General features: G+C 38.6%; 1 protein-coding gene across 2 annotated transcripts; it reads right to left on the reverse strand.

Moving 5' to 3' along the window:
- Window positions 1–2,034: 2,034 nt before the first annotated feature.
- On the reverse strand, window positions 2,035–9,688 carry LOC110779853 (uncharacterized). Of its 2 annotated transcripts, none has more exons than XM_056834989.1 (7): window positions 9,173–9,688; window positions 3,767–3,809; window positions 3,603–3,695; window positions 3,459–3,521; window positions 3,270–3,365; window positions 3,082–3,175; window positions 2,035–2,486 (listed from the first exon to the last, which is right to left on the reverse strand). In XM_056834989.1, exons 1-6 carry the CDS (start codon window positions 9,319–9,321, stop codon window positions 3,098–3,100), a joined length of 522 nt encoding a protein of 173 aa, XP_056690967.1. In that variant the 5' UTR covers window positions 9,322–9,688; the 3' UTR covers window positions 2,035–2,486; window positions 3,082–3,097. The 2 variants fall into 2 exon arrangements, with proteins under 2 accessions (XP_056690967.1, XP_021840008.1); XM_021984316.2 differs by having other exon boundaries at window positions 3,082–3,159; window positions 9,173–9,685.
- Window positions 9,689–10,664: the final 976 nt, after the last annotated feature.

Genomic DNA, 10,664 nt, shown 5'->3' on the forward strand with positions numbered 1-10,664 from the left:
CCTCGAAAGACATGCAGGGTTTTTTTCTCCTTTTAGGGAGAATTTTTCTTAGGTTAGAGGATCCTAAATTTCTGGTTTACGAGGGAGAATATTATTTAATTTCGCAGGAGAAATTGATTCAGCGATGAAGATTTGTGCGGTGTCGCAGCAGATGTCAGTTCTACATCTACAATCAATTGAATCTGATTTAATTCAATATCAAAATTACAACAGATCAAAAGACCCCCTCGTTGAAAGTTGTATCAAACAACGATGTGTTAGAGGGTATACAAGATGTTCGATGCGCGATGATTGTAGTTTTGCAGAAAACGAGTTTTATTTGATTCGATTTGTTATGTATTTGATAGATTCAGATTTCTTTTGTAGATGTCGTATGACTTTTATTAATGAATTAATTTTAATTCAAAAAAAAAAAAAAAATGGCACCCATCGCGTGCATATAAGACTAGTCTATATTATTAAAGCATAGTGAAAAGGGTGAGCATGGGTCGGGTACCCGAACCAATGCATTATTCGGTCGGGAAATCGATAACCAATAAGCCTAAAATTGATATCCACGAACCGAACCGTTAAGTTCGGGTACCCGTACTTCGGGTACCCAAACTTTCGAATCGGATATCGGGAACCCGTTATGATATCCAATTGGAAAAAATAGACTTTATAACTAGATTATTGTAATATCATCCAACACTAAATACCAACACTAACACATGATTTTGACTACGTTACTAATGAAATTAGAATTTACTCAAATTATACATTGATTATTTACAATTAGGATTTTGAGCTCTTGGGAAAAAAAATTAAATTGGGAAATACTTAAAAAAATGGGCTTATCAGATCTTTATCGGGTACCCGTTATTTATAAAATGATATCCGTAATCATATCCAATAACCAAATTTCAGATCGGGTACCCGAACCGATAACCATATCGGATCGGGTATCCACTTTTTTTGGATCGGATACCGGTTTGGGTTTCGAATTTTTGGTTTTTCAGATAGTTCTGCTCAACTCTACCTAGTAATAAGGAACGAGAGGGCTCAAAACCTCAAACCAACTCCCATTAACCAGTTATATTAGCAAATCTCATCCATTTTACTTTTAAACAAAAACCAAAAAACAACTCCTAAATAAAACACGTTAACTTTGATGGGATGCCACTTACCATTAAAATTAGGAAATGTCAACAATATTTTTTTGAAAATTAAATAAATAAATCACCTCTTAAGTCAATCATGCGAAATTAAAAGAAAACGTAGCAAATTAGAAAGGGAAGCCAATTAAAAAGGTGAGCATGACAAATTTACTTAAGTGTTTCAATATTCTACAAACCAAAGAAGTAAGCATGCTAAATTTTAAACCAATTTACATGAAACCATTATACGATTAACAATTATCTCAAAAGTACACGGAGTAAGTAGTAAATTTGTTATACTTATTTATAAGAAAATTTGGAAGGAAATACATGTATAGTTGACCAAAAATTAGTCTATACCTATTACATATACCTATATTTACTTATACGGATACCTATACATGACTAGGGAAACAGAAAGCACCTAAGATTTATAGCTATTCCGTGCATTAGCACGGACATATACTAGTTTCAATTAATATAAATAAATTACGCACATACTCCATCTCAAGAAATGTCATTTTTGCATAATACAACGGCATTATCCAATTAAGCTATAACATTTACATGTTAATTTTGCAAAATTAATATTAATATAATAATAGAATATTATTAGTGTGAATAAAATACAAACACAATTTCATTAAAGAATATATAATTAGTTGTTATTTACATAATAACCCGGGGCATCACCTGGACCTAAATACTAATTAGTTGTTAAATCATGTGTATGATACCAAAGGTGAAGAATAAAAGGAGCGGAGGGAGTAGGTAACAAAGGTAAACTAAACAGTTTTCTCAACTGGAAAACCTTGCTTTGCGTATTGCAATTATAATTACAATGTAAACATACACAGATGTAGTTGAGCTTTTACCTATTCAACGTATAAGCGCTGCATTCAAGGAAAAAATGGAATTGAGGCTTGATTTTGTAGCCCAATTATAGTTTCGAACTTGAGAAATTCAAGCCATATCAACTACCCAGCCTAACGATGATGGCTTTACAGCCTACTTCTTTGGTATTATGAGCAAAAACATACCAAGTATATGAATAAAAGATGGCAGAGCCAACTACATTGTCTTATACAGTTATACACAAGGGTAACAATTTACAAGCACAATTAAGCTGAACGACAGTTTGGATCTTTATGTACAAATTCTAAAGGTGGGACAGCCATGTAATTCCACGCCTCACACAGACTTGGTGTCCGCGTGCAATCAAGTAATCACCTGCATCGATCCATACTGTCATGAAAGGATTGTTCAGTAAGCCACACCACCGGAGAAGCTGTCTCCGTCATGATGTAGACTCTCGGTGAGCCAGTAACCATCCCAAGACCCACCAAGCCGCTGCTTATTCAGAAAATTCAAACTTTCAATATGTGTCAGGCAGAACTAAACCACAGTAAAAAGAAAACTTTAAAGGAACAACTTCACTTTCATTCCATTCCATTTTAATTTTATTTTAATTCATTTATTTCTTGATCAGTACAAGGGTGATCAAAGGCCAAATCCCAAAAATCGACCTCTTTCGATGATGATCAAAGAGAGAAGTCAGGGATTTACTATCCTTCCATTTCGTTCCCTCAATATGTTCAAAATAAGGGGCAACTTAAAATTCCAAATTGGAGCACCTACGATTCAAATTATGACGATTTCTTAGCTATCATGATCCATTAGACCGATGAAAGAAGATGCGGAAAACTAATAGCATGAACCAAGAGAACAGACATCACAAAAAAAAAAAAAAAAAAAAAAAAAAAAAAACTTCGTGTAATAAAGTAACAGAGACTAGACATTTTCAAATTAATTAAAAAGAGTACATCAACAATCTTATGCAATGGTATTATTATTATTATTATTATTATTATTATTATTATTATTTTATTAACTGAATAAATCCACTAATCGTCCAAAGATAATTCGTTTTCAGAGGGTGACAAACCTGAACCATGGTAAATTCAAATATCTCTTCTTCTGCTGGACGAGTTCCTTGCAACCAAACTCGTTGCTTGAAGAGATTCTGAGCCACGATAGCACTAATGAAGATTAGCAGGTATAACAACATTAATTCACAGGACCTGCAAATAGTAAATATCCCATGTTGAATAATGCAAAAATATCCAAGCCTACCTCCTTAACCCATAAACTGCTCAGTATTTTCCTTTCCTTATGACCAAGCAACACTCGGTAGCTGGAATGGTGAAATATTCGCCTGAATCGTTCAAACTGCAGGAGAAGCAGAAAAGTTAACTGCATGTTATTTTGCAAACATGAATCATAAAGAATGAAGATGAAGTTATTTTCCAGAGATGTACGGACCTGCCCTAAATCAAAGTGTGGTCCGAAATAAGTAGATCTTTCAAAAGGATCAAATCCAGCAAACTGTTGATAGCAAACAAAATTTTATGTCGCAGAATAAAAAGAAAAAACGCTGAATCCCATCTGAGTATATGGCAATTTTACCCTATACATGACCTCGATCCCATAATCTTGATAAGGTTGATCATTGTACTTCAAGGCATCAAGCTGATGGCTAACAGCTTCTTCTGCACTAAACTATATGATAAGTTAAAATAGATTTTATAATGAATTTTAGAAAAGCAACAAACTTTGCAAAGAGAAATTACATTTATTGTTGGACCAAAAGGTTTCTTCTTGCGAGCTTCAAGCCTACAGAATTATGGAGGAGGAAAATTAGCAAGTAATGCATTAGAGATTAGACTGATCCAAGAAATTTGCTGGGGGTAAGCTTCAATAGACGCCCACCAACATGCCAGGCACTTTCCAGAATGTATTACCCCAATTAAACATGAAACTGGAAAAGGTCCAGTCCATGTAAAAGAATGACAGGACCAAAAAGCTCAAGCTGCAAGCGTCAAGCGTAAAGCATGGCTTTCAAGTTAAGAAGGGGAGATATTTATACTCCAGTATAAAAGTTTAGCATCAGTGCTGAACTCAAAACTGGAAGACAACTAGAAAAGGAGATAATGTGCAAAGCACCAGTAGAAGATTCAGCAGCTACTGCAGCCCCTGCTTCTTCGGGTGGAGACAGTGAGAAACAACTAAAGAAAGACATTCCAATATTGGCACGGAGGGGGCAGGGATTTGCAGAGTTTTGATTAGAACTAATACGCCCTCAACAATGTCAAAACCGTACCCTAAAAGGCTAAATTCAGGAGTCAGCAAAGTGCATACTAGCAAGTACCAATTATTCTCATGATAGGTTCATTTTATTTTTCACCCGTAGTCCCTTAAACAGAATCCACACACATAAACAAAGAGAGAGAAATCAACAATTATAAACTGGTTCTTCAGTTCAGTTTTAGCCTTAACACCATATGCAATGGACTAAAAGTATAAGCCTCAATGTCCAATCAAACATTCACCAAAACTGTTTGCACTTCTTATCACATAGTAGCGCAAATACAGGCTTTGGTTATCACAGGGTAAGGCTGCGTACATTTGACCGTGTCCCCGCCTGGATAGGAGCCTCTATAATCCAAGTGCCAATACCGTAATAGGCACTAGGAAGCCGAGTTCACACAAGCTAGAAAAGGCAATGATGCAGACAGGTTTAAACCGGGTTTTAAATACAACCAGCCACAAAATGCAATGATGCCAAGGATACCAACTAAGCTAGTTGACACGTCCAAATAAAACGTACCCTTGATCAATAAAAGAGTTAGTCAAACGTGTAAAATATTCTCCTCGAAAATGACTTTCCCCTATTCAATCATTTTTCGTTGTTTGTTTTAGCAAAACAATTTTCCAATAATCCTCTCAAAGGTGGAAAATAACTCCGCCTGTGAGTGTCGCGTATGCGGCATTCACTTGTGAGTGTCGCGTATGCGGCATTCGCTGCCGGTCCCAAGCCCGGATAAAGGAGGAGGGTGCGGTAGGTCGGTGGCGGCCAGCATTAAAACTAAGCCACATATCATGACATGAATCGACAATGGAATATCGTGGGGGCGTCCCCTTCTCAGCGACGCGCTACACCTCTTAAGCCCGGGTGTAGTGAAAAATATGTGAGGGTTGCTAGGTCGTCGCCCAGAAGCGGCGCGCCACCCCTACACCTGGGGGTGGTGTCAAATATGCAAGGGTGCGCTACACTTCCTAGGCCCGGGTGTAGTGGAAAATATGCAAGGGTTGCTAGGCCGTCGCCCGGAAGCGGCGCGCCACCCGATGGTGGTGTTAACTATCCAAGGTTTCATGGTAAGGGTAAGGGTAAGGGTAAGGGTAAGGGTAGTAGGATGCGATTTGGGGCTTGGAACATTGGCTCTTTGACAGGGAGATTAGTCGAAGTAGTAGAGGTTATGAGGAGGAGAATTAACATATTATGTTTGCAGGAGACTAAGTGGGTTGGAAACAAGGCAAGAGAAATAGCTCCATGTGGTTATAAGCTTTGGTATTCGGGAAAAACTAGGGGTAGGAATGGGGTAGGTATCCTTATTGACAGAGATTATATTGATGATGTAGTGGAGGTGTCCCGAAAGAGTGATCGAATTATGAGTATTAAGCTTGTGATAGGGGATGAGTTTGTAACTATTGTGAGTGCCTATGCACCACAAGCAGGACTAGATGCGTCAACTAGACAAGAATTTTGGGAGGATTTAGAAGAAGTGGTGCAACGTGTCCCTAGAAGTGAGAAACTCATCATTGGTGGGGATCTCAATGGACATGTAGGCTCGAGTCGCGATGGATTTGAAAGCATTCATGGTGGTTTTGGGTATGGGGAGCGGAATGAAGCGGGAAATGCTATTTTGGATTTTGCATTGGCATATGACTTGGGTATAATGAACACTTGGTTTGAGAAAAGAGAATCTCACCTAGTAACCTATAGGAGTAGAGATAATGCGAGTCAGATTGACTTCTTTTTAGTAAGGAATGCTTTGAGACAGTGCTACACCAATTGTAAGGTGATTCCGGGTGAGAGTACAGCAACCCAACATAGACTTGTGGTACTTGATTTTCGAGGTAGAAGTTATATAAGAAAGAGAAGACCACTAGTGGAGCCTAGGATCAAGTGGTGGAAACTTCAAGGGGAGCAACAACTAAAATTCGTGGAAAAGGTGGCAAGTGAAGGTATTTGGGTCGAGGATATGGATTTGGATATAGACTCATTATGGACAAGAATGGAGCACACCATAAAGGGAGTGGCGAAAGAGGTCCTAGGGGAATCTAAAGGAATCATGCCACCAAGTAAGGACACATCTTGGTGGAACGAAGTTGTGCAACAAGCTATAAAGAGCAAACGAGAATGCTATAAAGAGTTGGGAAAATGTAGAAGTGATGAGAACTACAAGAAGTACAAGGAGGCTAAAAGGGAAGCAAAGAAGGCCGTAAGAGAGGCTAGAGCAAAGGTGAATCAGGATCTTTACGCAAGATTGGATACAAAGGAAGGTGAAAAAGATATCTATAGACTTGCTCGAATGAGAGATAGAAAGACGCGAGACATCGGGAGGATTAAATGTGTGAAAGATATTGATCAAAAAGTTTTGGTGGGAGATAAGGAAATCAAGGATAGATGGAGGTTCTATTTTGATAGCTTGTTCAACGGGGATCAAGGGCGCGATATTGGGGATACAAATATCCCTAGGGATATGTTTAACCTAGACTTTATGCGAAGAATTCAAAAGAGAAAAGTCGAAATGGCACTGAAAAAGATGGGACGCAAGAGGGCAGTGGGGCCCGATGGTATACCTATCGAAGTCTGGAGATGCTTGGGAGAGAGAGGGGTTGTATGGTTAACAACTCTTTTCAACAAGATTTGGGGAAGTAATAGGATGCCATTAGAGTGGAGGAAGAGTACTATCATCCCCTTGTACAAGAATAAGGGTGATGTCCAGGATTGTGCCAACTATCGAGGAATCAAACTAATGAGTCATACTATGAAACTTTGGGAGCGGATTATTGAGCAAAGACTGAGGAAAACTGTGAAAATTTCGGAGAACCAGTTTGGATTTATGCCTGGGAGATCGACTATGGAGGCCATTCATCTTATAAGGCAACTAATGGAGAATTATCGGGATAAGAAGAAGGAGTTAGATATGGTTTTCATAGATTTGGAGAAGGCGTATGACAAGGTACCAAGGGAAATCCTTTGGTGGGCATTAAGTAAGAAAGGAATACCGAGGAAGTATATTGATATCATCAAGGACATGTATGAGGGAGTTAGCACGAGTGTGAGAACTAGTGTTGGTAAGACCGAAGAATTCCCCATTACGATTGGAGTGCATCAAGGTTCCGCACTTAGCCCGTTTCTTTTTGCTATAGTCATGGACGAATTGACGAGGTCAATCCAAGATGGTATTCCCTGGTGCATGATGTTTGCAGATGATATTGTGTTGATTGATGAAACAAAAGAAGGAGTGGAAAGTAAGTTGGAGTTATGGAGACAAACGTTGGAATCTCGGGGTTTTAGGCTAAGTAGAAACAAGACGGAATATATAGAGTGTAAGTTTAGTGGAGTCCAAGATAGAGAGACAGGGGATATTACCTTAGATGGGAAAATTGTCCAAGGCTCTGAAACGTTTCGTTATTTAGGATCTATTATCCAAAAGGATGGAGAATTGGATGGCGATGTGGCCCATAGAATCAAAGCAGGTTGGTTGAAGTGGAAAGGTGCCACGGGGTTCCTATGTGATTCAGGCATGCCCCAAAGATTGAAGGGAAAATTTTACCGCACGGCAATTCGACCAACTTTGTTATACGGCACAGAATGCTGGGCAGTGAAACATTGTCACGTGCACAAGATGAATGTGACGGAGATGCGCATGTTACGTTGGATGTGTGGGCATACAAGAAAGGATCGTTTGAGAAATGAGATTATTAGGAAGAAAGTAGGGGTTGCACCGATTGAGTTTAAGATGATGGAAAATCGTTTAAGATGGTTTGGACATGTGAGCAGAAGACCAAGTGATGCCCCGGTTAGGAGGATAGAAGGGTGGCAAAGTGATAGAATTGCTAGGGGTAGGGGAAGACCTAAGAAAACTTGGAGGAAGGTGATTGAGCACGATATGAGCTTTCTTGGGATTGAGGAAAATATGGCGTTGGATAGGACAGAGTGGAGGGAGAGAATATGCATTGATGACTTCAGTTGATTTATACAGTTTTCATGTTTTTGTTTCTTTCTATTTTTATTTTATTTTTTATTCTTATTTTTATTTTTATTTTATTTTTAAAATTCTTTTAATTTTTTTTAATTTACATGCTATTTTGAAATATACTTATTTTACTTAATCATTTATTTTAAACTTTACTTATTTTTTTATTATCTCTTACAATATATCTTCTATAATATATATACATTTTTCTCTTATCTTACTTTCATTAATTCCACTTTCTCTTCCTTGTTTTTCTTATTACTTCTTGCTCCTTTTTTGTTTGATTGGTGACAATCACGATCTCCTACGACGATTCATGTTAGCCGACCCCAAATCATTTTGGGACTAAGGCTTTGTTGTTGTTGTTGTTGTTGCCTCTCAAAGGTGGAAAATATTTTTCATTAAAAACGGAAACTACTTTTCCTCTCTACCTCCCTCAGTCCCTCCTCTTTCTTCCCATGGATATTCACCCGTCTACTCCCATTTTCCTTTACTCTTGAATTTCTTGTAAGGAACCAAACAAAAGAAAGTAATTTGGAATAGTGGCTTTCAATCATTTTTCACTGAAACGTTTTCTTGTAAGGAACCAAACAAAACCTTATTCCAAGTTAAATCAATTGGGAAATCAACTAGGAAACCTAATTCCCAAAATTATCTGCCAATTTGAATTCTTCCATCTATTAAAGCCCATTTTTGGACCAAACCCACCTCAAAATTCTACAGAACAATCACTCATGATAGTGTCTAACGAGCCTTAAGGAAGTAGCAATGATGTATGCGGGATTCGACTACATTTTCTCACCCATGATTTAATTAGTACCAATTAAGCTAACTTGCATCTACACAATAATCAATCAATAAAACTGTAACAATAATACAATATATGTTACTTAAATTACAAAATAATTGAAAAAAAGAAGAGAAGATTACCAAACAGCAGATAGAAAATCAGGGATATCAGCAGAAGCCCTGAAGCGGGAAGAAGGAGAAGGGAAGTGCGTAGGCCTATGTTGCCCATTGAAAGATTTGGATAAGAGTGTGAGAGATGGAGGAGTTGCTAAAGATGAACTAAACGACATCGTATTTGTTTTCTTTGACAGAATTAATTTATCTTCTGCGCTGCGTTTCTGGGTTTAAGATTGTGAAAAATTGGAGGATGAAGATGATCAATTTTTGTGAAAATATGTTGAATTTGTTTTCTGTGAGAGTTATTGATATTGGATTTTGATCAATTTTTGGTACGCTTTTGATGTCAAGGCCGCTGGATTTTCACAAAAAGATGATTGGACGAGCATCTAACGTGAAAAGAAAAGTATTGGTTAGTGACAAATTTGCTCACTACCAGTCTACCACGACTCCACGAGTACCAATTCAGTACCTCACCAAAGAAGAAGACTTGAACAAAAAGAAGCTGAGTAAGTGAGTAGTGAGGCCCCTGATCTACTAAAGATTGGTACTTCTCGAGTAATAGCGTAATATAAATGTATTTCAAATATATGTACTACCTCCGTCCCGGAATACTCACAACGGTTTGACTGGACACGCTTGTCAATGCACAACTTTGACCATCAATATATTCAATTATATATTACTCCCTCCGTCCCTTAATACTCGCACCGTTTTGACTGAACACGCATGCCGATGCACAACTTTGACCACCAATATCTTTAACTACATATTATAAAAACTTATAAATTTTTTAATATTTTGAAGCCAACACTATATTATATACTAAATTTTTTATATAGTCTTTAGGACTCCAAGTGTCGTCCCTCCGTAGATAGTCCACAGCACGTCCGGATCCGCCTTAAGATTGACCAACTAGAATCGCCCTTAAGGTACTAGAATTTTCGGCACTTTTGAGCAAGATGTGTGTCTGAATTTTTCTCTCAAAACTCACTTTGAATACTTTAAAACTCGTTATAAATTGTGAACCCAGGCCACATATTTATAGGGGTATGGAAAGAGAATTGGAATCCTATTAGGATACGAATTAATTAAACTTAGAATCCTACAAGAACTCTAATTAATTAATTTATCAAATAGAATTAGGAATTTAATCATTAACCGAACTCTGCACGTTTTAGGAATCATGCATGAACACAAACACTTACGCACACACACACGGCAGCCACGATGGGCCGCCCATGCGCGTGCGTGCGAGCAGCAGCCCACGCAGCGAGGCCTACGCGAGCTACAAGCCCACGCAAGCACCTGCGCGCGCTGCGCGCGCTGTGCGCGCTGCCACGGCCTGCTGGGCTTGGCCTTGCGCTGGGCCTGGCGTGGCCTTGGCTGTTCGTGTGGCGCGCTTGGCTTGCTGGGCGATGGCCTGGCTTCGTGCTGGGCCCTCGTCCGGCAGGCCTCGTCCGATGCTTATTCGTAAGATACGCTTCCGATTAAATTTCCGATTCCGGAATTCATT

Source organism: Spinacia oleracea, chromosome 1 (assembly GCF_020520425.1).
Source record: "Spinacia oleracea cultivar Varoflay chromosome 1, BTI_SOV_V1, whole genome shotgun sequence".
Classification (NCBI taxonomy): domain Eukaryota; kingdom Viridiplantae; phylum Streptophyta; class Magnoliopsida; order Caryophyllales; family Amaranthaceae; genus Spinacia; species Spinacia oleracea.